We start from the raw sequence: 27,746 nt of genomic DNA on the forward strand, positions 1-27,746 counted from the left end.
ATACAGGCCCTGTCTCACACAAGTTTTATAGATAAATCACACCAGCCAAATGGGGGCCTTCAATTTCAGTGCTCAATTTAACTCCATCTTGGTGCATCTGAAGCCAAGGAGGTGGAACTGAAATGAAAATGCTGTGCAGAAAAACCAGAGTAACTACTAGTAAAACCAAAGATATTCCAGTCTGCACCACGGACCTGCTTTGGTGCACCTGGTTGCCACAGAGGACACAGCAGCTGCTGGTGTGCATTACAAACTACATGTGCTACAGAGATACACCAGACACAGAGGGCATGAACCGAAGTTTGAATTTTAGTTGTGAGCTTCCTCTGTTGCCAGAAAGCCACATGGCTACTTGCCACAATTACAACAGCATAAGGTTCCTTTGCCCCAGCGTGGAAATGCTGCTTAGCACAACCTGCAGCACACAGCCATACGCAGCAGCAGCGCTTCACAGCGAGTCCCTGGGAGTGTTCAGGTACCATTTTCTAAGAGTCACCACCAGTATTGAGGGGCTGCAGATGGACGAGCACAGAGTCACATCTAATGTGCCTGCGTCTGAGCTTTGTGTGTACAATGTGCAGGTGGGCACTGGAAAGCTGCCCCTAAAATAAACGTAGCCATCAGGGTTACATGGCTTCCACACCTTCACAGACACTGCAGATACACCCTTAGTCATCAGCTTCATGCCTCTTCTTTAAAGCTTCACACTAATTAGATACTTTTTATTAGAATGGCAAAAAAATCACTGCAGACACTGGCCCCAAGAGTGTTTTGTCCTCTTTAAAGTTTCTCTTCTGCTCACCAGATCTCTAACAGACAGGTCCACATCAGGCTTCTCCCCCACTCCCCGCAACCCCTTCACTAAAATATTTTTCTGTGTAATGCTGCTTTAGAGTCCAGCTCCCGCCAGACAAGTATCAGTCTGGAAGAAAAACTTCCTGCCTCATAATAAACCTTTGAAAAAGAATTCAAATGGCTGAGCTACAGTAATTTGATGTTGTATCTTGGCCAGTGGGCTCCCGGTTCTCAAAAAAATCAAAGATTAGCAGACATAACACTGCAAGCTGTCTTGTGTTAAACAGGATCCAAATGGTACCATGCCAAATAAGACTGAAAAAAGGGATCACTCAGTTACCCTACAGAGGACGAGCAGACAGCTCGGACAGCGTTTCACAGGGCTTTACCTTTCCCCACTTCACCAAGTACAGACGTTGTTACGCTCCTTGTAAGCACAGCCAGGGCAAGTGGCTATCAAGTGAGGGCAACTATGACTTCAGACATGTTGGATACTACTCTCCCTCCCATTACTACTTAACAACTGTATGTAGGTAGAATGGACTGTGACCATTGCTGACAGACAGTGTAAAAGGAACACAGGGCAAACAAACATGCTGCCCTTGCCCAAAATCCAAGCCAAACCAAAATTTGCAGTTTACTCTTTCAGCAGCACAACCTGAGGCACCCATCCCTACAGTTCTGCCACGTGAGAGCCCAGCCCAGGCACTCACAGCTTAAGGGGAATAATGGGCCAGTATTTGGGCTGCTTTTTGTCACAGTTTTTATCAAAGACAAGCTGCATAGCAGCCTCCATTGCCTGGATTTTGTCAGCTTCAGCACCATACAGCTGCTTCATTTCTGCCATTCGCCTCTCCCCAGGTCTTTCTGCAGGCGGCTCCACAGAACGCTCCATCCTTTTGTGAAGGTCTTGATCAGCCTCCACATACTGCTGCTCAGCTTCCAGCTGCTGCTGCCTCCCTACACAAATAAACCACAAGAGATGTAAATTAGTGAGCTATCAACTGATCACATTTTAACTTTTTAAATATTACATATTCAAATTTGTGCTGGGTCTTAAGGGCCAAGGTCCACACATTCTAGGGTGCAGCCAACTTCTGCAACCTAGAAAACAAATTGTATGTTACTTTTCTTGCCGTGCTTATTATGCATAATGACAAATTCCTATTAAATGTCATTACAAAATCAGGCTGGTGGAAGTGTGGAGAGAGGAAGAAGATCCTGGAATGAAACCCTAAAATGTGTAGAAAACCTTTGTGTTAGTAATAACAAGTAAAAATCAGCATTGCTTCATTTCTTCCCAACATACACATGCCCTGAAAAGTAAAAACACCCCCTACACCTCTCCCCCTGAAAATACCCCAAACCCTCAACAACCCCAAACAAGTGACTTGTTTCCTAAGTAATGACTTAGCAGCTGAGATAAGGCAACAATGCACAGGACAATGGAACTTTTGTTAATCACAGCCAAGATAAAGTGTAATCAGTTACTACTCTCTGAAAATGAACAAATCAGTCTGTCATGCTCTGCCACTAAATGCATCCATGGAAACCCAGCTGTGAGCATTGTGTTTAGATAAACTAATCAAGCTCAGCAAGTGCACAAGCCCGGTGAAGTTCAAAACTGGCAGCCCTACTGCTATGGCTCTGAAGACAAACCAAACCAGCATCAAACATAAATCCCTGCACAAAGTCTTTTAAAGAGGATTTTAAATAGTTCAGAGGCAAAACATTTGGACCAATCTGTCAAAATTCCTCTTTGGTAATCCCGACTGGGAAGCAAGGACTTGATTTTGCATGTCCAAACTTACCTCCATTTCTGGGTGCTGCTCTGATGGAACAAATGATGCTCTGTGCAATTAAAACACCCAACTACTATACAAGACTCCTCTCTTATGGGGACGTTTCTACAAGATGGGAAAAAATAAAATCACCTGGGAGGTGAACTCCTTTGCCTACCAGTGAACAAATTATGGTTCTCAAAACGTCACCACAGAAACAGTTCACTACTAATGACAGAAATTTTTATTCTAAACATCAAAAGAGAGTCCACAGGTCAGGATGCATCAGCCACACACAGGACATGCTTCTTGGCCTTTGGTGCCATGTACCTCTTCCCTCCCTCTCCCACGGCTTTCACGAAATACGACATCTGAAAACCCTAACCCAAAGTTAAGTCTCCTGACGTATCTCTGTCAAACATCTGCAGTTTATATTTACACTGGAAAGTACTGTAGAGACCAGCCAGCTGCCTGTCCATCAGCCTTCCTAAATGAATTATTCTCTGTACCTCAGTGACAGAAAAAAGATATTAAACAGTATCATCAGAAACGTCAATTTTGGCATCTGCTTGTCTGACAGGGATGCTGAAAGCTTTCGTCCTGACATTTCAAACACCATCCACGGTTTTGTGTTGGTAGTTGAAGGGCAGGAGGGTTTGAGGGGTTATTAGCAACCTGTTCCAGACAGCTGTCCCATTTTCTGTGATTTTGCTTTAAGGGCACATCCCTGAAGTGGGCTGCACTGCCAGAATTCATGGGGAGACATACACTAGAGGCCATATGTGGTTTTGGAAGAATCAGATTTATTTGTTGTCAGGCCATTTTGAACCAGAAGGTTTGAATTAAAAGAACTAACATTGAAGAGTGTCCAGCACTTGGAGAAGAGGCTACAGCACCCAGGCTGTGACTACACAGGTCACTTGCACCCCATTGAAACACCTCTCGGGACACCAGACTGCCCACCACTAGGTCACAGGCTTTTAAGCATGAACATGATGCAAAGTACACTGAGTGGCATTAAGACAAACAAAAATCTATGTTAGAACACCAATGTCTTCTACTGTAGATTACACAGCAAAATTCTGGCAGGGCAATGAACTGAACCCGTATTTGTTGACTCTCTTGGGCCACACAGATAATTCCTTGTAGTTCTCTATTGCCCATGGAAATTTTTTATCCACCAGTTCCACAGCTGCATGCCAGAGACAGCTGCTTCCTGGCTTGCTTGCCACCAAACGCTCTCCCATAGCTCAATGAACACAGGAACACTTAAGAAAAAATAATTTCTCTGGAGATAGATAATGAATTATTCTGTTTGGAAATTAAATGGGTCTCTAGCAGAAGCTTTATGATGAATGAGTGTATTACAGCTTAGAGTGCATTGCTCTCCATTCTGCAACACAGAGTACTTCATAAACCCACAGCTCCTAATGTTAACTATCAAAATAATAATACCCATTTAAATTTCATTCTCAAAATTACCTAACAAACGTCGAGTGTATGTTTTACTTTATACTAATCAGATGTACTGCCCTTAACTTTCAAACCTACTATTCCACAACTACCGGTTAAAAAATTCCCAGAGTGATTCCGTTACAGTCTGAGACATGTAAATCAGGGTTCCAGGCAGAGGTGGGGGACAGAAATCCACCACAGGGACCCCAAGTTTTTTGTACCAAAGGCTGAAGTTTGAGTATAGCCCGTGGCAGCTGTTGCTGGTAATACCACTGTAGCTGTGTGGAACGCTGCAGTTTCAGATCAGTTACCTGTGGAGAGATACTGCCATGACAAACTCCACCATCAGCCATGGCACTATTTGCTGTCACGGGCAGGCAAGGCAAGAGCAGCCATGGAACTAAGCGGGTGTTTGAACTACTGCCTCTCCAAAAGCGGCACCTCCAGCCAAACGCAGAGGTAAGAAATAGATGACAGCAGAGAAAGTTTTGTCCTGTTTTGATGCACACTAAACTGTCTTCGGTGGTGCAGGGACTGGGAAGTAGAACTGCTCTTACTTCCAGCAGCCTGGGTTCTTTCCATTACCCCACAACTTCCTTCAAAACCAATACAAGGCAATGCAACTTGAGCTAAATGTGCAACTACTGCTTCATCAAAACGATGACAACAAACATCTGGCAGGAAAAAAAACCAAACACAATTATAAACTGTCTGTAGTCCTAAACCTATAGAGGCAATCAGGATTTCTCTGAAGCAAGCACCAAACATTCAGCAATGAATTATCGAGGTTTATCAGAACACTCATTCTCAGCCTGCAGCCGTGAAGTCCTCAGCTCATTCTCAAATCAGAGTTTCACACTCCAAAATCATCAGTCATTCTGTTACCAAGTTATAAACGTGAAACCAATAATTTTTACACAATTTTAAGTAGTTCCTCCTTCCACCTCCCACAGACTAAAATGTACCTTTTTTTTTTTTTTTTTTTTTTACAGCATTCAGCTTCACTACTGCAATGCTTCCCCCCATCATGGAACAGTATTTTGCAAATATCCACAAGGCAGGCAAGCAGGCAGCTCCACTGGTGGTTGGTTCGGGCACAAAGGAAAAGCATTGCTGGTATTTTCCTAATTCGTCAGCTCCATTTCCTCCCAAAGATGCTCCTCCTCTCTTGAAGCTCTTTTCAGAATTAGCTTATTCCTACCAAGTCCAGTTCTGCTAGGAAGTAGTCATCACTTGGCCAAAACCAGTTGAGACATCTTTTTCTGAACACAGTAAATAGTCTTTTTTTCTTCATATTTACAGAATACTGAGATCCTCTACCTGACTCATACTGCATCCTGGGACATAATCAGTGACTCCAGGCCTTCTAAAAAAAAGTTTTGGATTGTTATTCCCTTCCACACCTTTAATGGATGACTTTTAATCTGGGATATACTAGTTGAAAAGAAAATTTAACAAATACAGACTACCACCTCCAACCTCAGGGACTGCCAACAGTAGAATCAACAGTAACTTAGTATCCTCGCTATTCACTGCATTTGGGGCTCCACATGTACACAGATGCCCCCTTGAGATACTATGACCTAAACCCTTCAAGACTTAAGCTGTTTTTTCCCCATACATCCTTAGAAACTCAGATATCTTTGTTTCTCTTATTTTCTAAAAAGGAAAACATGATATACTTTCCGTAAATCTGATCCAGTTTGCTCTTCTTTCTTTGTACTATCCTTTGAGAAGCTTAAATAGTAATCAGTAAAAAAAAAAAAATTCCTCTCTGAAATTCATACTTTTCTTATTAAAAGGAAGAAAAAAACCCCAAACAAAACAGGGAAAAAACCAACCTCAAAACCAAACTCCAAATAAATTCCCTTATTTGGAACGAAGTCTCCATGAAGAGACTTTTCAACATTAAGAGGACATAAAAGTAGTAAAAGTAATTACCTATGTTAGAATTTAATTAAAGATTCATACCCAGCACTGCATGGTTTCTTGGACCATTTTTAGCTCTTAATACTTATACATCCAGCCCTTAGCTCCCTGTAGCCAGTGATCCTACACAACCCGACGACGCTTCCCACACAGCACCCTTCCCCACAGCTCTCTGGGTGCACAGGCCCTGCAGTCTGTCAGGTCCTACCCACACAGAGGTAGCTACAGCAGGAGACCCAGGGCCTGATCCTCCCAAGTGTCAAACGGCCTTTACTCACTTTCAGTTTCCTGCTTAGCATGTTATTCTTTAAGGAAAAGCTGGAGTTTTCCCAGCCTTGATCTGTTTTTTCTTTTCCATGATTTCAGACTGAGCTATACCCCTGTTCATGTATTCGTCTGCTTATTTCAAACGATGAGTGACTTTCTGGTACTGTTACATGTGTACTTTCTGAGCTTTCTCATCTTGTCTTAAATGCTACCTGAGCTGATCTTGAGCAGCCCACGCCAATGGTTAAAATCACCACCCATTTCTACTGATTAAAAACTCATAGTTCTCTCCTTGAATGCCACTTCCCACAAGCTTGTCTGCTGTGTTAAATGTTCTGCCCACACAGGCTTCTCAGTGTAAAATGCCAGCTTCTTCAGCTCCCTGGAAAAACTAAGTATAATAATAAACTTGAGTTTTTCTGAAGTGATCGCATCAGCCCATTTTACTGTGCCCGTGCTTGCATGAACCAGGCATACCATGGGAAAATCAAAACCTTTGCCTAAAGGAATTTCAACAAAATAAGGATTTAAGTCTGAGGATTTGTAAACAGGATATTCAGGGAGTTTAATTTCTACAGAGCTCTGGATTTGCAGAAGGCTGACATCTCAAGCATTCCTCTTTATCAAGTGCAAAGCTTTGCATAACAAGATTTTCTATCAGTAAGAGCCTGTGGAATACAAACAATTGTGACTTACCCCCACATATGTAAAGATACAATACTCTGGGTTGCTGAAAACAGCAGGATCTTGCTAGCTGGAGGGTTACTTAGGAACATTAAGCAACTTACAGAAATTGTTGAGACATACTGAAGAAAGTGACAATTTCATAGCAGAATGAACAGCCTCATTCTAGCTGTAAGTTGGCTTGGTAAAATAGACATGACACAATGTGGCTTTGCCCTTCCCATATTTTTACAAGGAAAGTCTGATCTTAAAAAAAGTCGACACAGCTAGGCCATGTCTTAACTACATCCACAGTCTTAACTTATGGAGAGAAAAAATCAAGTGCTGTCACTGGCCTGAAAATACTAATTTGAAATAAGAGACTTTTGAGGGGAGTAATTTTCTGCAATTTTAAGAGTTCTTGTGAACACATGGTGCTGTGGCACCAGAGTCACAACCACTATGAAAGAGAACTACCAAAAATGCTGAAGGTATTACAAACCAAGTACCTACACTGACAAGTTTTCCAGTGGCTAGCTGAGGAGGGAATGAGTTAAAAGAAACTCAGTGTTTCACCACAGATATCTACAAGCAATGCAATATTCTCAAGAAAAAAGAAAATGTTCTGTTACAGGCTTTGAAGCAAGAGCAGATGTGATTCTTTGGCAAGCTTGTGGCAGTCTGAAACCATGTTTCCACGGACATTTTTCTTTCCTCAGCTACAAAACCAGCTTATGCAGTTTCTGCTCCCCTCCTTCTCCCTTAGCTACATGCTCCTGCTCCCAGGCCCCTCAAGGATGCCACTACAATTGTCTAAGGGGCCACACAAGGAATCCTACAGAAAAGAAATCCCAACTCTGACAAGCTTTATTTAATCTTGGTACAGTTCAGTGCCTTGGCACTACACATGCTGAAATGAAGGGGCAGCATTGGAGCAGGAGTGAATGGCTAGGAAGAGAAATTGCTGAACCTGGCTTTGGCACTGGGACATGTTCATTGAAGCAAAGTCCGAAAATCTATTGGTAAAGCAGCAAACGGTCTATGGTGAGAAAGTTTGCTCCCTAAGAAAGATGCTGTTGCAAAAGGTAAGCAGACAGCTAACAGATTCTGCCAATCTGAAATACTGAGGTGCACACCTTCTCTTGCACTATAATACAGATTTTCTACACATTTTGAAGAGGACAGCTCTGTAGAAACAAGGTAAAACTGCTTACCAAGACAGCAAGCAGGCAGAAACTACCTTTGAAATCAAAATGAATAGAAAGCCAGGAAGTGAAGTTAGAACCAAGGTGTTCCACTTCCAGTTTTGTTAATGGGTGGTATATACCACTCTCAAGTTAATTAACCACGTGCCTCACTGTAATTAATCTGTAAAATTTATCTAATACTTTCCTACCTGACAGAGCGTTTAAAAGAATGAACTATCTCAAATTATTTTTAAATTTGTGGGTTAAATAACTGGCAGAAAGTTACACAATGAACTAGAGAATAAAGAAGTCGGTTTCTGTTTTAGAAATAAGATTAAAAACCAAGAAGGGTTGTCCTGTGGTGTCCAAAACAAACTGCCAAAGATCCTAGATGGAAACAATACAAGCCTTCTTGTCCACATTTACACTAGCAGTAGGCTACACTGCTGCCTGCCCAGCTAAACAACAAATCACCTTCCTTTTATTTTCTTCAATTTCCTTCCACAATTAAACTCTTAGTAAGGGATAGTCTTATCCCAACCTGAAAATGAATTCAAGCAATCAAACCCCATAAACATGAAGCAAGAAGCAAGCAGCTAGCCTAGTGGAACCTCAAGTGAAAGCCTGCTCTATGAATCTTGACTGCTGTCCATGCAATTCACAATTGGGTATAACACCTCACAAGTGAGCCCAATGTAACTAGGGGCCCGTGTCACACCTGAGGCACCGCGGTGTCCCAGCTGTAGGCTTGTGCCACCCGATAGAATCCAACAGCCAGGAAGCTGCTGACCCACCACTTCTTTAGAAATTAGTACAGGATCAGGCACTGACAGCTGCCTCTAGTAAGGATCAAGTCTAGAGCAATAAGATTAAATACAGACCAGCTGACTCTGCACTCCCATCCCCCAAAACAAGCCCAATCTGTCGCTGATGGCAACAATGCTGACGCCAGACAAAGACACCAGGGCTAGAGTAAACAGAAGGATTACTTAAATCTATATATAACTATCCATATATACACACATACATTTATGGTGGTGACAAGAGACTGAACAAGGAAATGTTCAGATTTAAAAAGTCTTCTTTAAAAGCAAAGCAGCAAACTGAGAAATCATGAGTTTCACAGTCATTTTTCACATGTGTCCTGAAAAGAAATTAAGCACATGCTCTTGGAAGAAAGTCTCATGATGTACAGAGCCCTAAACAGTGAAGTGATACTGAAATTTGGTGCTTTCAGGCAAAAAAAAAAAAAAAAAAAGTAGCCTGTGTCAGTCTCCCAAATCAAACTTGCACAGAGTTTGACTCCAGCCACAGACTGCTGCTGAATTCAAGTTTTTTTTTTACTGTATGAAATGAAAAAGCAACTCAGTAATTTATGCAGGGAAATCTGCTACTTTATCAAAAACATTTGACAAACAATTCCTTTGAAAGCAGCCTGTACCCACGTTGCTGCTTTTCTGACAGGAAGCATACCCAGGCTATGAACTGACCTTCCAGTTAACCAGCGGGTCCACAGTTTAGTAGACGTGCAGAATTAAGTAACAATGTCTGATCCAGATGAAATTAATTTCAGCTAGTAAATATGCATTTTTCCCATGCTGTTAATAAACTACAGTGTGCTGCCTGACCAACTGTTTTGAAAGAGACATCTGGAAAGATGGTTAAACTGAAGGAATCAGCAAAATACATCATAACTTGTGAAAGAAAGGTCTGGGGGCAGCTTTGGAAACTTAGCTTACCTCTGATCTTCTGAGCTTCTCATTGCTCATTTCATCATTCCACTAAATGAAATGAAACATACTTAAATACATGAGGATAACTGCTATGCCCACAATTAGAAGCACAATAAAATGCATTGGGGAAAATACACCAGAGAAAATCTGCAATGTGCATCTATCATAGCTTCTGCAAAAGGGAAATGTTTGAGAGCAGAAATAATTCCAGAGCCAGCTGCTGGAGTAGAAGTCTAAGCACTGTGTCCTTTCAAAAAGGCAGTCAGCATCCTGCCCTTCCGAAAGTGAAGGTGTGTAAGTGGGAGCTCTGTGTCTCCCCTGTCACTTCAACGGGGCAACTCACACACGACGGAAGAGTTTAAGTGACCTGATGAAGAGAAGACTTTACACAAGGAAAGCCACCAGACTAAAAGCCCATCATGCCTGGACAGGCCAGTAACTAATGCCAAGGGAAGAATGCAGAAGCAGGGAATGCAAATAACTACTCATCACCAGCTTTACCTACTGAGAAATGGAGGGATCAGAAAAAGGCATATTCTTCTTTCCACACTCCTCCAAAGCCAGACAGATGCTCTGGCATCTATCACCTCAACACCTCCTCCACCATGTCACACATGATGCAGTCTTCATAATCTGCACAATATTTACAATATCTCAGCCTTCTTCCCACCATACCAGTGTCCAAAAATCCCAAGGCCATGACAGCTGATCAGTTTTCAAGTGAGTCTTCCAACCCTTCTGCTCACTAACCACATCAGAGTGCAGGCCTCCTAGAAATAAGCGTGCTCTGCAAGGCTTGCGCAGTGAGAGAAGAGCAGCATTGGCTTGTTAGTATTTGAACCACTGTACTAAAATTGAAGCCTAGCACACTCTTTGGAGACTTATGCTCCTTGTCAAAGTTTCCTCAATTTCTATGAATACAGAGCCGACTTCTAGAGCAACCACTGCTTCAGCAACTACACATGAAATTAAACCCAGGAGATCCTTATCCAGCTAGATGCAAACAGCATCAACAGTGTAACACCTGTGTTATTTCAGTATAAACCTAATTTCAGTAAAAATATCCATTTAAGGTTTATTCTTCATTTTACATTGCTTCCCTGCTTTCTGTGTGCTGCAGAGCAGTGTTCTGACAAGGTAAAGATGTATGTCATTGAACCTGTCCGGGGGAAGCTCTGGTACTCAGATAAACAGGTTTGGGTACTTTGGAGGCCAGTAACAATTGTAACATGGATGAACAGCTGGATTAATCTGCATAGAGTACTTTGTATGGCTGCAGCACAACTGTTCCTCCATGTGCTGTCTTATCATGTCTCCATTTTCCAGAGAGACAAGGAAGTGCTATCCCCCCTGTATTACAGGTTCAAATAAATTAAAACTTAAATAGACCAAATTTAATAGAGCAGGAGGCACTTTAGACTCCTTGGAATGGGCTTCACAGAAGATCCTATCACAAGGTGGCGCAGGTGCTCAACTCAGCCACTGGAAAAGACAAGAGTGACAATGTTCACATGCATCTTGGGGTTTCAGGTGCATCATCCTTTGGGTATAAATGACTAGCTCTCTTCTTCTTAGAAGGCAAGGCTTGAAAAGAAATATTATTCTTTTGGATATCTATTTCTAAATTCCACCTATGTTGAAAGCTTTTTGCAGATCCAGTCCCAAATGGCACGTGCAAGCTCACGACGGAAGCCCATAAAGACCACCCAAGTCTAAGGTGGGTAGCCTAACAGCCTCCCACATGATTTTGAGCATGTGAAGTAATGAGTTTCAAAAAGACCCAGGCAGATGGAAATCTCCAAACTCTCAGTTTCTGCCTCCACAGCACCCACGTTTCCCTAATGACAATGGACATGAATTCCATCTGGATGCTTCTGATAAAACAGAGGCACACTGAGAGATGCTGAAAAGCAAATGGTGCCACTGAAGCCTTGGCATTGACATCATCTCCATAAAATTAGCAGGGGTAAATTACGTGTCTCCAAGCAAATCTGTACAAGAGGTTTGCTTTGTAACAGAGGTTCCTAAATGTGTAATGCCTGGGATGCTTTGCTGCCACACTCTGTTGTAGATTCTGAGTAGATTTTGCAGCTAAAGAGCACAACAAGCACACAACATCCTCATGTCCATTCCCACCTTGGTCTTTGACATCTGCTTTTCACAGTTACTCCACTGCTGTAGACCCTTGAAACTTTAAACATTCTTGCTACACCAACAGCTTCCCCAGACAGACAAAAAATGCTGTGTTAGAAAAGGCTTAATTCATAGTCCACACTGTCACCCTCCACTTACAAGGCTGAAAATATCAGCTGAAGGCAGATGAACTCAGATTTATCAGCACAGACTGAGACAGAACTCTCTCCTCAGCAAAAGCATTTAGAGACCCAGAAATGCTGCATGTGACACCCAGATGGAACCAGCAATTGAAGAATTTTAGGGTAAATGGAAAATGGCATAAACTGTGAAGACAGACTGCCCAAGTCAAGATATTAGCACAGAGCAGCTTTTATGCCATTTCTCCCTAGAGCTGTGTCTGTCAGCATGGTCTCACCTGCTCTTTTCCACAGCAGCTGCTTTCACAGGCTCTCCTGCAGGGACAAAGAATGAAGAGAAGACTAGGAGAGCCACTCAGAGAAGCTGCAGATGCTAATGGCATGAAGAAGTAGGCAGACCTGCCTTCAAGAAATTACCAACACTGCTTCTGAGTGTAAGTAGTGTCTGCATCTTCCCACACCAAACTGTTCCTGTATGAAGCAATCTTCCCTAACAGCATCCTGAAAGGTCCTTTTGCTCCTGTAACAAGACTGTGGAAGAAGTCCTTGTTCTCCACGTTGCCTCTCAGCCCTAGAGTCCACCTGGTGGTTCTTTGCCAAAGCTTTGCAGAGCCCAGGTATGTGCCTTGGAAACCACATGGACACAAAACAGATGCTGACACTCTGCTTGTCTGACCTAAAACTCAACTACCACATGTATCTTCTTTGTGATGAGCTACTTCCAGTACCGAATCTATCACAGTAAGCCACTGACCTGTATCCCCAGGACCTTTCTGAAACCAGCAACTATCAAGAAACAGCTAACAAAAACAGACCTAGCACATGGACGGTGAAGGAAGGGCAGCTTAGAGGAGCCATGAGCTGGCCCTTGTCCTGCAATTCTTATATCCTCAAGTCCAGGCAAAAGAAATTTTACCACAGCACTGATTTACTACGAGCAGCAACAACACAAGATGATGAGACTTCCTGACTCATGAATAACTCAGGGATAATAGCTCTCAGGGAGAAAGGGGAGCTCAAATCTCATATTTGTTCAGCCAGGATGATATTGGCAGGATGTGTTTTGGTCACAGAGATGCAATCTAACATAACGGTTAAACAAAACATCTTGAAAGAACAGTTCTTCTCAGATCATATTGTTCATTCTCCTACCACTTAAGGCTTTTCTTACTTCCTGCTGAGGTACTCAAAATCCCTTACAAGTAAACTGAACCTCTCAACAAGCCACCCTGAGGTACACACCATCTCCACTACACTAACAGAACACATTAGACTAACCAAGGGTGACAAACACAGGTTTCCAAAATTTAATACATATTTTCATATGAAGACAGCATTCTTCATTTCCATCAAATGTAAGAGGAAATAAAGGTGTTTGACATGTTGACATTCCTCTTAAGCAATGTCTACACTACAGTTACACTGAACCACAGGAGCTTCATTTCCCATGCTCCCAGCTGTAAACTTGCTGTGAATCAGTACTACCAGTACTCCACAGCATGCTTACGAAGAAGTGAGCCCAGTACAGCCACTGGCAGATTGGTAAGTGGCATTCCAGGCCCCAGCTCCACCCCACTTCCCAGGCTACCTGCATGGGAACATGGTCCACAGCATCCTCAGAGGCCACCTTGGAACTGAAACCTGGAGCACCCCTTGGCAGCAAAACAAGCCTGGTCTTACACAAAACTTGTGTAATTTCAGGGCTTGCCAACACTGTCAAAAATCCTCAGCCTGAGGCACATAAGTAAGAAAGATTTCACAAGTAGTTTCCAGTTTTATATATTAAACCTAGTGCAACTCTCCTGAGTACACAGCAGAGGATATCTATTTCTGACTCTATCTGGTCCAGTGATACAGAAAATGCAGTTTCCTCAGTAGCACCTAAACCTTTCTAGTATCTCTCTTTCATTAATTCCTGTAGCAGCAAGTATACTTGTACAGTATAATGTCCAGTTGTTGCACAATATGTTGGATTGATAGGAGAGACATAAGTCCACACAGCAAAGCTGTATATTCTTCTGAGCGCGAATTCTGCCTGTAGTATGAGATCCAAGGACATTCTCTTGACTATCACATATTCTAGCAATGGCTGTGTTTCCAAATTGATACTCTTTGACAAAGACAACCTTGTCTCTTATGAAACATATAAAACTGCCCAGCTTTTGCTTTCCAAATGCAATTCAGAGCCTCTATTTTTGCAAGTACAGATTAGTTTTCAGTGTTAAAGCCCTGAAAACTGTGACACTTTTCCTTGTTTCTCTAGCAGGGAGGCATTTTCTCAGCTGTTGCCTGCCAGGACCAAATAACGCAGCTTCTACATTGGACACAGTGTGTGCACTTGAGAAGATTCTGCTGCTACACAATAAAAGGTTCAATCATCAAGATCAGAGATGTGGTACAAAAGAGGAGCCCCTTTCACATTTCTCCTTCAGTTCACAAAAGAATGTGCTTCAAAAGCATCTCTCAAGCACCCACACATATTGCAGAGATCACTCTTATTTCACAGGCATTTTTCAGAAGCTGCAGCAACTCGACTCCTAAAGATAGTGGCAACTGACATAGCCAAGGAAGTTGAGCTGATATCTACAAATTCACGAGAGTAAGAATTTGAACTACAGTCTGACTGAAAAAAAAAGACAGGTACCGAACAGGAAGGAAAAAGCTAAGACAAGAAGAAAAACATGGTGGCAAAAAACCTGCACCAAAATCTATTTTAAAAAAAAGCACATATGCCTTAGCATTAAAAAGCTTCACGGAGCTGGTACTACTGAAACAAGTTTCAAAACATGGAAAATTCCATTACTCCCTTTCACAGAAGAGGCAGTGGCAACTGTGATGTTTCAGAGAAAAAGAAACCTGAGGGAAAAAAAACCTGCCAACAGTAGATTTGAAACAAACATCTTCATTCACCATTTCCTTTCAATTTTTTGTAAAGGTTTTCCATCTGGCATAAAAATTTTAAGTTAAGACAACACTATTTTGGGAAAAGCTGGAGGGTGTGTGTGGGCAACACAGACAGAGGCTTTAATGGAAAAAAATAGTCATAGCCTGAACAACTGACAGACTATTACCCTTCAGTAATGAACTGACATGATGGTACTACTCTCCTTTGCCTGCCTTTGTTCTTAAGTGAAGGACACTGTCTCATTGTCTGTTGACTACTTCAGAATGGTTCTCAATCTACTTGCAATGCTGTAGTCACTCAATTGCAGTTAGCATTTTGTCTTACATGGAAAAAAGGAACAAAGAAAAGCAGCATATGGACCAACTACATGTTTCAAAGGCTAAATTTAAAAGTGTAATAAATATGCGCAATTAGACAATTTACAGATTTGTCAGGCTTGTGAATCTTCTTTTCTTGACTACTGTCCTTTTAAGTCTTGCAAATATAAAAAGGCAACTTACTGTATCCTTTCCGATACGTGTAGGATGCCTAGAGAATTCAGTACAGTATCTGGTCTAATGGGCATGGTAACCCAGAAAAATAACTGTGCTTTTCCACAGCCAGTGGAAGACTTTTAAATGCAGCTAAAAATCTCTCCAAGAAGTTATGTGAAGAACCAAAACAACAGACTAGCCTGAGAAGAAAACTCCCTACAAAGTAGAATTACTAGATAACTATGATTGCATATGAAGAAATAACTAAAGAAAGAAATTAAAACTGCCTGTAAGAGATTTTAACCAAATTGCACCATGTATCTAGAATATGAGATAACTTTGTAGTGCATGCATTAAGTCTGGGTTCACACTGCCTCAGCAAAACTCTGCTCACAACTATTTCAGGGCATTCCAGGAACACATAACTTGACTGCAACACACAACAGGAATATAAAAACTAGGAAGAATTTGACATGAAGTCAAAGACAAAAAAAGAGATTGTCTTAAAAGAGGTTGTTTGTGAACAACTGTATCGCTGCTGAAGTGTTAAATCATGAAGCAAGGCTCAAGAGTTTGCCAGTTTCAAAGGCTTTATTGTGCAAGCCAGCCAACCGCTGCAAATGCCCACTGTGAAAACATAACAAAACAAAAAACACCCACAGAAGTTAGGAATCTGCTTGTTCCTCAAGTTTGTGGCAGTTACCAACAAATGAAATACACCTGAAACTTTCTTCTTTGGCTAGTCTGACTTGATGGCTTTCTTATCTTTGAAATTTCTCTCTTTGCAATTAGTGTTAATGCTTGTATGTCACCATCCAGACACAAACACCTTTCCCACCCACATCTCAGGCCTGTTTAAGTCTTCCACAGTTAAGTTTGCAAGACCTTATCCCTCTGACATCTGTGATTACATTTAGCTCCATCAGACTCTAGATCAGACATCTTAAGTGAAGAGTCTGACGTTCATTTTAGTCCATTCAATTATCCTTCCACATGTTGGTGAGACATGGATCATGTGTGGGAACCAGCTCCAGCTTTCTTGGTGAATCAAGACTCTCATTACATGTCTGAAACAGCTGCATTAATGCTGCATAGCATTGCCTAATTTTGCAGGTCTTGAAAAACACCAGACTAACAGAAATCATCCTCCACAAAGATAAATCAGACCTCCACCCTCCGTACTAGTATCCCCTTCCAAACTCCTCTTTCTATTTGTCCCACTGCTCTTCTTTTCCACGTGCCTCACTCTTGAGTACATCACCAATAAACTTATCTAAAATTCTTGTGTAACATTAATTTTAAAAGCAGAGCAAGCCAGGTGTCTTCTGCAAAGTGCTTATCAAGGCATAGAGGTCAAAGGCCGTGAATACCACCTGGAGCATATAATTTATGCCAGAGAAAGAAACCATGGGCCACAGCCTTCCTCTTAATGCTCCCTAACAGCTGGCTTATACCTCAACTGATCATCAAGGCTGCTACTGGCATTCTACTGACACATTACAAATGTCTCTTGCAGACATGGGATGCCTAAATTTCAGACATTACTGAGCTTTATACTGCAAACTTTCTCTACAAATCTGCCCCTAAGGTAGGGGGGACAGCGCAGAGCATACAGTTTGGGATTAAAAGGAAAAGGCATCAGAGAGAAAACACTTTAACTGTGGGTTTCTTTTGTGGATGTATTATCTCCATCCTCTTGAGCACTGATACAGAACAACCACCATTCTTCAGCACAGTATAAAAGATACAACAGATAGTGTCATTATAGATTGCAGCTTAACAAACCTCTAAATTTTATTTTGTTCAGAAACAGCATCCAGTAAAATGAATAACACTACCTGCTAAAGTAGAGTGGTACTGCCTTCATCAGTCTCCATACCACCTCATTTCCACACCATCAGGGAAACAACGATTTTGCCCTCCTCCTGCTGCTTGGTTCTTCTGAGAAACTTCAACAGAATTAAGAATATATTCTATTTTCCTTTTCCCCCACCATGCAAGAAAAAAATTATTTCTGACCAAACTCATACTCTATTTTCAATTAGTCACAAAATTAGCATTTAGATAGCACTATTTACCCAAGAGTTCTGTGGCACTTCTGGATTTCAATTACATCAAGTGTTTGTTTACTTTTTCGTGCTTTGAGGAATTACAGACCATTGTCACTACTATTCTCACTTTATCAGACACACTGAAGAAACCAAGGCACACAGTAGCTAAAGACCAGATTCTGCTTAAATTTGCAGGAAGATCTTGAATAATGCTGCTGAAGTGGATGGAGTTATGCTTACCCAAAACTAGGCTAGTATATGGCACATGACAGAGACCTGATTATCCCAAAAAGCTCCAAGTACCGCTGTGGTGGAAGGAACAAAAGTTAAAGCTGTATTCCAAGTCACAAACCTCTTTCCAATTCATCAGCTCATGACAGAGAGTCAGATCATATTTTTTGAAAGAGCAGCCAGTGAAGGGTCAGTGTCACAGCTTAGGGTCAGGGCGGCCCCCAGACCTGTAACAGCTCTCTGTTAACCCCTCTCCACCCCAAAGGGGAAGAGAAAGGGAATAAGGGAGAGAGATTTATCAGTTAGAAAAGTAAAACAGCTGTAATGAAAATACTACTACTACTAGTAACAATAATAAAATGGAATGTATACAAAACTGGTATTGAACCAGGCTCCCCGCTGACGGCAATACGTAACTGTCACCCCTGATGCTGGGGAGCAGCCCCTGGGGAACAGTCCCAGGCTGGACTCAGCGTCAGCTGGGTACAGAAGCTGGATTCTGGAGCTCGGTTCAGGAACACAGGGCCAGGGATCAAAGGCAGGGTGGATGGAGCCCTCCTCGGATGCTGGCCAGTGCAGGAGCAGCAAAAGCGACAAAGGGGCTTGACCCTCGTGATCCCTCAGCTTTATACTGAACCGGAGGATATGGGATGGAATACCCCACTGGTCAATTTAGGGTCACCTGTCCTGTCCGCTCCTCCCTGCAGGTGCAGCCTTTCCTTTCTGCCCCCTGTGTGGTACACAGGATGTAGCAGTGACCTTGGTCTGCACAGCAACCCTTGGTGGTAACTCTGGCCATGGAGCGTTGTCACTGCTAGAGGCAGACGCTGTCTGGGAAAATTCGCTGTTAGCTTCAGAGAGTGCAGTTAGTTAGAAGAGCTTGAGCTGAAAAATAAAATCACTGAACAGAATTAGTTCTGTTCTACCCCGAACCAGGACAGTCAGGAAGAGATTAAATAGCTATACCAAGGTCATATGAGGACATTTGGAACAGAGAACATCTCTGAGGCCAGATTTCCCAATTTTCAGGCTACCTCTTTAATCACTTGCATACCTTTAAACACCACTAAGCATAAAGAACAAATAAATTCAAAGAAACTGTACTGCATTTCCAGAAGCAGCTAAGCAACTTAAAGCATCCCGTGCCTCATCTCGACAGAGAACACCAAGCTGATTCTGCAAAAGTGAGATGAGAAAGGGATGCATGTCAGGCACTATGACTGAGCTCCTTAACTCATCACTTTCCTCTGCTAACTAGATCAACTGGGCATCATACCGAAAGGAAGTGAGAAGTTAAGCTGAGGTGCCTCAGCCCACTGGATGCACTATGATAAAAGAACTTAACAAAATTTTTATCTCTCCTTCCCCATCACTGCCTTTATTATGCATTTTTAGACCACTTCCCTTTTCAGAGAAAGCTATATTAAACATTCTGGGTATTTCCTATTGGAGTCACATGGGAAAAGTTATTTTCATTATGCTGCTTTCTTCAAACAGTTAATAAACTCCTCTGCAACATTTGTGTATGCAGTAAAGTGTCAATAAAGTACAGCATAATATTTTTATTTCTTTAGGGATTTCACAGAAACAAAGATGACCAATACCTCTGAGAATCAAGACCTCAGAAAAATCTTAAGTCTTTAAGTTATATTCCCTGTTTAAGGACTTGGGTCCAGATCAAGATGCAAACCAAAGAGAAACTTGTGGCATAGTACAGAATGAAGATCCCCTAGGAATGCAGGGGGAGAAGAAAATGGTCGTGAAATTTTACTGTTGGGTTAGCCAAAGAATAACAAACAAAATGGCTGCTCAATGTTTTAAAATACATTGAGGCTTATTCTAGTGTTCAGTGATGTAGTAAAGCACTTCCTCTGGGGTCCGTCTCTCAGACATATAGCACATTAATTAGATGTAACCATAAAAATTCTGAAGTTTTTCCTTCAGCACTGAAGATGAATATTATCTTCTGGAAAAATGTGTTATTCTCTTTGCAGCCATGATTTTCTTACTGAAAACCTGTCAAATATCTTCTAAAACTTATTTCTAATGACTGCACCATCAATTTTGCCTGTTTCATTCTGACCGCTCCCTTGCAGTACCTCCTGTGAACTCTCACAAAACCTGCAAATGTTGAAGCCATCCAGAACTCAATATTATGGCCACCAAGTACCATAAAACACAGGGAGGATGGACTTACGCCGTTCTTCCCGGTGCCTCTCTGTCTCTGCAAAAAACTGGCGAAGCTCCTCTGTGATCTCCATGTTACTCAAGTCACATTCTATCTCCCCTTCAGACTCGGAGTCATCCTCCTCCATTTCAGAATCTCTGTCAGCATGCTCCCCCTCTTGGTGGGCGTCTGTGTAGGGAGCTCTGCCACGTGGGCTATAGCTGGAAGAACAGTTCTGTGTATGTGGGAGATCATCCCCATCCCAATCCGAGTAGCGGCTGCTGGGAGAGGCTGCAGGATACCACGGTGGGTGATAAAAGGCCTCCATGGCTTTCCTGTAGGCCTGCTGGTGTCTACGCATCCAGCGCATGGCCAAGTCATAGTGCCTCCAGTATCTCGCGTACGCTCGATGGCAATACCATGGCTCGGTGTCCTCCTGTGGCCAAAACAAAGGGGAGAGGGAAAGAACACAAACACACAATAAAAACAGGACAGAAAACAAACAGCAATTGAGGGCAGAAACATTGTAAATACAAAGGTGCAAAGTCTGCCTTTCAATTGTTAGTCATTTCCCTATGATAAACCATGTAGATCTGAAAGGGCACCAGTATTAACTCAGTGCAAGTGCACTACACTTTGTTACTCTCCCAAGAGATTGTTTTTGCATCAACACAACTCCCAGGGAAAAAGGAGTGACAGACAAGTTAAAGCATCCAGAAGATATTTTCCAAGCGTTGGTGCTGTTGCAGTAGGAATGAGTTCTTTTTAGGGGATATGCTGTGTGGACGTATTCCACAATCCCTTAGCTGCTCACGTGAGTTGGAAGAACTGAATCATTCCAAGGTGTATGCATTGCAACCTACACCTGATTTCCAAATCCGCAGACAGAAAACACAAGAGATTAAAATTCCTCCATATTAAACAAAGGCATTCATTTTATCCAGTAGCATATTTCCTCCATCCGCCTGCCAAAAATTAGTTTCTCAGAAAAGGTCAAATGGCAATTCCGCCAAGTTCATATATCCATCATGGCCTCGATCAAAAACAAGATGGTATTTAGCCAAGTGTAAGCTGCCAGAAAATCCCCCTTTTGAGTTCATCATCAACCGACATATGAAAACAGGTAATCAAGTAGCATTGATAAAGTGCACAGAAAAGCAGTGCTATAGAACAAAACATACTGTAACACCTTCTCCTGTCTTCCAGCTAATCTTAGATTTCCTGAAAAGTTTCATGCTGTACAGATTTCACCAGCCACTACAAAGCTCTGCAGTCACTCTAGCCTTAAGCCCCCTTCCTAGGGCCATTTCATCTCCTTCTCTATCCTACTCTGCAAAAGAGGGGATAATAGAGAATCTTAAAACAAGACCATAAAGTAAATTAGAGTCTAGAATAAGTAGAATAAATAGCAATTTTTTCCCCCCCCTTCCCTCCAAAACTTAACTTCCATAGAAAATCTCTCATCTGGGCCAAAATGTAATGCCTGTATTTTAAACTGGAAGAATTTTAAGTAAATCATGTTTTGGCAAACACTCAAAACTATGGCAAGATTAGCTGAGGTTTTCAGAGATGAATATGACATTTACAGTCCTTTTTTTTTTTTTTAAAAAAAAAAAAAAAAAAGACATACAAGACAGAAAGCTTTCTTTAAGTGTGTTTTCTTGTTCTGCACTGGCACCATTCTGTAGCTTTAAAAGCATGATTCTCTGGAAAAAAAAGTAACTCAAAAAAAAAAAGCAAAATAAAAACCCCTGCAAAAAAAAAAAAACCAAAAAACCAAAACTGAAAAAAAAAAACCCTAGGAAATACTTTCCATTTAATGCTAATGGTATCAAGAGAGGTTAATTTCATTTACTCACATTTGTTTTCACTTTCTGGTTATCAGTCAGTAATTCAAATGCTAGAGAGCTTGGAACAATAACTGTAACTCTCATGATTCCCCCTCTTTCCACAAAATTGAGCCCACTATCCCACAAGAGATTTATAAATGCTATTTTTAAGAGCTCTCATTGGTAAGTACTCACAGAAACAAAATGCCTCCAGCTAATACAGTCCATAAAGAAAACCCACCACAACAAACTTGCATTCCTCAATATATTTCTGATTAAAAATTGAACCCTATTTGTGAAGGCCAGCAGGGCTCAGCCACATGACTTAAAAGTCCAGACAAATTAAATTTCCTGAAAAGTAACAATTTGCAGAGATGAGACTTCATTCTGATTCTCCTCATGGTCTCACACTGCACTGTTGCAAGACCATGCTTTTCAGAATAATTATTCCTTAAATGAGTGGGTGCAAGAAAAGCATCTGTCTTCCATATGGAATTTCTGCATTCTTATTCATCCAACCACCTAAAAGCTGGGATGAACAATGTTTTATTTACTGTTCTTGCTTTGCTTAAGAATGTCACACTGAATTCTCCTCCTTCAGCAATCAGATGAGAATGTCCTGTTGTCCAATCTGATACATTCACAGCTTACTTTTAGAACATTTTGTCTACTTTTTCCACTACTTAAAAATCCAGTTTTGCAACATCATGAAGCTTGACAGAAGCAGGTATTGCCTACGTTCTATGTATTTCCAAAGAAGATATTCTTTTAAGGCTCAAAAATTAAGTTCTCTTCTTCTAAAATGTTTCTAAAAAGGGCCTTGATGATTTTACTGAAAGCTCTGTAATCCAGCTGGCCGATTTGCCTAGCTGACTAGGTCCAGCTGTTAATTTAGGGGAAAGGAAGACAAAAAGTCAGTTCATGCAGACAGAACTCTGATGCTGGTGCCTGGCCAACTACTTTTTGTGGCTTTTTTTTCTTGAAAATGACCCTTGGAAACCCCTTCTACATTTGAATTTTAAAAATACATCTGGTAAAAAAGAAATTACAGAAATGTTTTACATTGGGGCGGAAAAGGGAAAGGAACACTTTAAAGTCTCAGTCTATGTCTGTGCTTTTTCAGCTGCAGAATAAAAGGAAATAAGAGATTTCCTCAAGGAAACAAAAGCTATAAATCTAAGGCAAATGATCAGAGTCCTCTTATTTTCCTGTTATGTCTCTGGAGTCTTCCCAGGCGTAGACAAATCATTCACCATAGCAGTATGAATTCTATATTCAAAGCAATTTAGCTACTTTCACATCTAATTTTTTTATGTCTGCACCAACAGTTCAATAAAAGTGTTTACATTAATTTTGTATTTAATATGTGATTAAGTTATCACACAGAAGCCCATAAAGACTGCTTACCATCTCCTGTGGAGTTTTTTTTCTGGCGATCAGGGTGAACTAGAAAAGAAAACAGTTTTCTTAGTTACTCTATAATAGTTACTTTAAAAACAAGCAGCTTTTTAATTCATAAAAATATACGTATTAAGATGGCCACAAGCACTGAATATACTTTGGTTGAACTTGAGTAATATGGCCTACAGGTACTAAATATGCTTCTCTATTGTGGCTAGTTGAAGTCTCTTATTTATAGCTTTCAATTAGCATCAGAAAAATCTCATTCCTTAAAATTTCCCAGTAAAGAAGGTTAAAAGGGAGCCTACTACACAATGCACCCTTTTTTTTCCCCCCTTTTTCTATTTTTTCCCACACTTTATGCTTCTACAACCTTTATTTTCCAAATTAATGCCGAACAAAAATCATAAACTTAAATGAAACACACCGTTCTCACTTTTTAGTGATGTCTGCACACGTACCTCTATAAGAGCAGCAATTACCATAAGATTATTAAACCCATCTTGGCTCCACGAGTTTTGTTTAAATCTGTCATGCATGTATAACTACATACCATCCCTTCTTTCACTTAATTTAGTTTTTTTTTCCCCCCTGACATCTGATCCTGCCTACTAGAAAAGAAAACACAAGCCAATTCACATTGCTGTCAAAATTTTTAAATGGGAGAAAAAGGCTAAAGGAAGACAGGTAACTGGAGAGGATAAAAAATAAAGGAGGGAGAGAGAACATGATACCTGTAAACACCAGGCAGGATTTATAATTACTATCATTTTGAGTGTGATTTACCAGCATGAATCACAGAGCAACATTCTAAATCTCCTCCTTACCTGAAAATTACTACATCAAGAGGTTAGCTGCTTCATCCACATGTTTCTCCTGACACTCTCACCCTCAACTTGAAATTTATGTTAGGTGAGTGCCAGAGGAAAGCAACAGAAACTCTGTACACTGAACTACCACTGGTACCCTAAGACGTGGTCAAATGCTATTTCCAGCAACACTGGAATATAGCCAAGACAGCACTTAAAACTGCTGTAGATTTATACTAGGACTTTTCAAAATGCATATGAATACAGTACATACAAGAGAAACGTTCTGCCCTGGATTTAACAATATTGATGAAATGACAACTTTTTGCATGAAAGGAGAATGGGGATGGGCCATGTTCAAAGAAAATGCCAATCATGCAGCTACCACTGAGGCAAACTGCTGTCCTTTGCAAAGTCCATGCTAAGCTCAACCCCATAAAGCCTTGGTCACACCCACCCATCCACAAAAAGCCCTACATACATGAGCAGTCCTGCTGCAATCCATGGGATGACTCGTGAGAGCCAAGGATTGCAGATCAGGCACCAGGCAACCAAAGCATGCATCTGGGTACTGTCAAGGTTGCTATAACGTCTATTTCTCATACTTAAAAACTCAGGTCCATGGTAGCTACTTCTTCCAGTTTCCACTTCAGAAAAATGACGTGTATTTCATTTGCACACCCACTCTCATTTCTACATGATGAAAGATTCTTTGAACTAGCCTCAGCATAAACAGAATCAGATTCACAGCTTAATATAAATACAGTTTTTAAAGCAGCAAGCGATGAAGTCTGATACTTTATTATTAATACACAACATGTTCACATGCTCTCTGAAGGGGAAGGAGGGGAAAAACCCTGGCAGAACTATCTAGCCATATCAGCTCACTGAACACGAAGAACCTGTTTTGCCAAACATAATAAATTATTAATGAAACGTTAGATTACAAATATAAAGCAGAGCATAACAATGTTGCAAGCTGGTACACTAAATTAAGACTGAGTTTGGTTTATATTCACATGAATTATTCTTCCAAAACAAACTCCATAAAATATAAAACATGACAAGAAGCAGAAAAGAAACGTGGTAACTCAACTTTTATAACTTATACTTTCAAAAAAATAAAATATGGAAGCAACTGAGCCCTTCACCAGCAAATGCAGAATTCAAAATGAGGAAGAGATGCATTTCCCTATGCTATCATTAATGATGGAAAATTTTTTTTATAAATATTATTTCCTTTTCTCAGTTTTAAAATAATTTCCCACTGATAATTAGACATGCCTGTCTCCTTACCAACTTGGTGCAAGTAAGCGTTGATGAAAATAAATAAAACAGACCAAAGCAACTACAGCATTTAACTGCACTGGAGTCAAAAGAAGTCGAGGCAGTGCCTGTCATATAGTGAGACAAGACCATGAAATACTGTTTTTTATAACTTGGTAATGTGGTTCACGCTCTGAGAGCAAAGTCCTCTAGTGGTGTGCTAGATGTAGTGCTGCCACATGGCTGCCATCCTAGAAGTGATGAGAGGTACAGCTCAGAAAGACCCACCAGTGTGGGACTGAGGGTGGTTTGACTTTGTGCAGAACACCAATGAGCGTCGGATTAATTAACCTGTTGCCTTAAGGTTCCCTTATATTAAGGTAAAAATATAAGATGATATTAAAAGGAGAAACTTCAATAAATTTAGCAGATTTCAACAGAAACCATTTATACAAATCTTTCTTGAAAAAGCAAACTACATTTACATCAGAAATGCTCCAAACAACTGACATCTGACCACATTCTTTGCCCACTGCTGCTTTTGTCCCTGCATCTTTAGCTGGTGAGAAGTGCCTTTTTCAGTCAGGCCAGAGATGTCCCTAACTCAGTGTCCAGTTTCTGGCAATGGGTAGTGTCACAGAGGCTGACAAAAAAAGTCAACATGAGCAGGTGATGAACTCAAAGGAAATTAGTTCTATTAAAAATTGACAGGTGACAAACTAGGAATTAAACTGGCTCTATTCAAAATCATTTAACACTTCGACAAACATGAATAAACTACAAGTTGAAGATGCTAAATAGAATTAATACTCCACAGCTGGCTTAAGATAAGTTTTAGAAATGATGACCCAAAACCCACAATCAGTCCCCCTGTAAGGCAAGGGCTCTCAACTTGAGTAGTTCCCTCAGGTGGTGTCTCAACCCAAGGGGTGTCTCCAACTGCGGACCCACTGGTTCAAAGAGGACTGACTCAGCTAGCCCCCCAGTGGGACTCAAATTATAACCTTATCTATTCTGATCTCTGGTCATAGATGGTTAATGGTCAAAACCCTTCTTTCAACTGAAGTGCTTCATTGGCCTTGCTTTTCAACCCCAGTGTGCATGTGACAGCAATCATTCAGGAAAACTGTGGTTCAATGGTTGAGATGCTTCAGTTGTTACCAGGGTGGGATCAGCTGCCACATGTAGCAAGAAATGTTCAGTAAAATATAAAACTAGAGCATGCATACAGAAATTACTTTTCCAGGTGCATTCCTCCTGATTCAGTAAGCATCAGTTCAGATACCTTTTATCAGCTCTAAACTGCTTTTGGCACTTAAAGAAAATTTTAAAGAAATGTGGCATTTCTCTGAACCCATGAACACTAGTGTTTCCATGACATCCCATGGCAGTAAATTTCACAGTTTAAGGTGTTAAACTTCAATTTGTGCCGTGTATTTTAAACTCGCCCTATTACATGCTCTTCAAAAAATATCTGAAGATTTCAGTAAGAAAAGCATGCAGTGTAACAACATCAATAGTGTGCCTCTTCTCATAAGCACTTATTTCATTTTCTACTTTTGCTTACTCTTGGTGAATTACCACCAGAAGAGGAAAATGTCTGAAAAGCATTTTGATGCTTTCTGCTTCAGATTAATACTGAGTGTTGCAGGAGTATGACGTAAATTTTAATTCCAAAGTGCCCTAGTTACAGTCACGCAGAAACATAAGCCCATGACTGCTCAGACAGTTGGCAGTACAACCTACTTCCCTTAAAAAGAAAAGGTAAAAATTCACAACACTATATACTGCATTCTTATTTGTGAATGGCTATAAATACAAGGCATATCCAGCGCTTAGGATACAGTTATGGCTGCCTGCCATCCTAAGAGGAGTCAGTTGAGCTATGAAGACCTACCTATCACTAGGATGTCTTCACAACAGTGTCTTTACACCAATAGTAGTAATTCCTGTGGAAGGAAGGGAAACAAATTACACATTAAGACAAAACTATGTTCATTGCAGAGACAGTCCACATTTAAACACGAGACCTGCGAACAAAGCATGTAAATCAAACTTCACCACGTATTATGGCTCTTTTGACCTGAGCAGAGCCTGAGACAGTGTAAGTCTCTGCTGCTCCCCCACAAGAGGGTCTTTCTTCTCTGAGATCCAGGACACAAACCCAAAAGCTACCTGAGACAAAAATTACAGGTCAAAAGTGAAGTGGTAAAAGCTGCACAATTATTACCAGCCTAATTTAGCTTATGTTTCGTACATGGCTTGTCAGTTTAGGTCATAAATGAGGAAGAAGATGAAAGTTCCACGCGATTCCTTTTGAAGGCAAAATTAATTTCCGGGTCTCACAGATGCCCTGCCCAAGCTCTGGCCAGTGACTTTAAGGATCACTGCACCGATGAGGAGCTCTCACCTCTGCCAAACAGGGCAAACAATCAAATCTAAGGGCTGGCAGGAGAACAAGCCCTTATGCCCAGGCTCCGGCCGGGCCCAGCGCACGGCGGACCCCTCCCGCCCGAGCTCCCGCACGCCGT

General features: G+C 41.2%; 1 protein-coding gene across 1 annotated transcript; it reads right to left on the minus strand.

Annotated features, from left to right (window-relative positions):
• Window positions 1–1,504: 1,504 nt before the first annotated feature.
• Window positions 1,505–23,161, minus strand: GEMIN8 (gem (nuclear organelle) associated protein 8). Its single transcript, XM_008944102.1, has 3 exons — window positions 23,147–23,161; window positions 19,941–20,346; window positions 1,505–1,755 (listed from the first exon to the last, which is right to left on the minus strand). The coding sequence occupies exons 1-3, from the start codon at window positions 23,147–23,149 to the stop codon at window positions 1,505–1,507; spliced, it is 660 nt and encodes a 219-aa protein (XP_008942350.1). The 5' UTR covers window positions 23,150–23,161.
• Between the last annotated feature and the right edge of the window lie 4,585 nt (window positions 23,162–27,746).

This window comes from Merops nubicus, unplaced genomic scaffold (assembly GCF_000691845.1).
Source record: "Merops nubicus isolate BGI_N331 unplaced genomic scaffold, ASM69184v1 scaffold42287, whole genome shotgun sequence".
Lineage (NCBI taxonomy): Eukaryota > Metazoa > Chordata > Aves > Coraciiformes > Meropidae > Merops > Merops nubicus.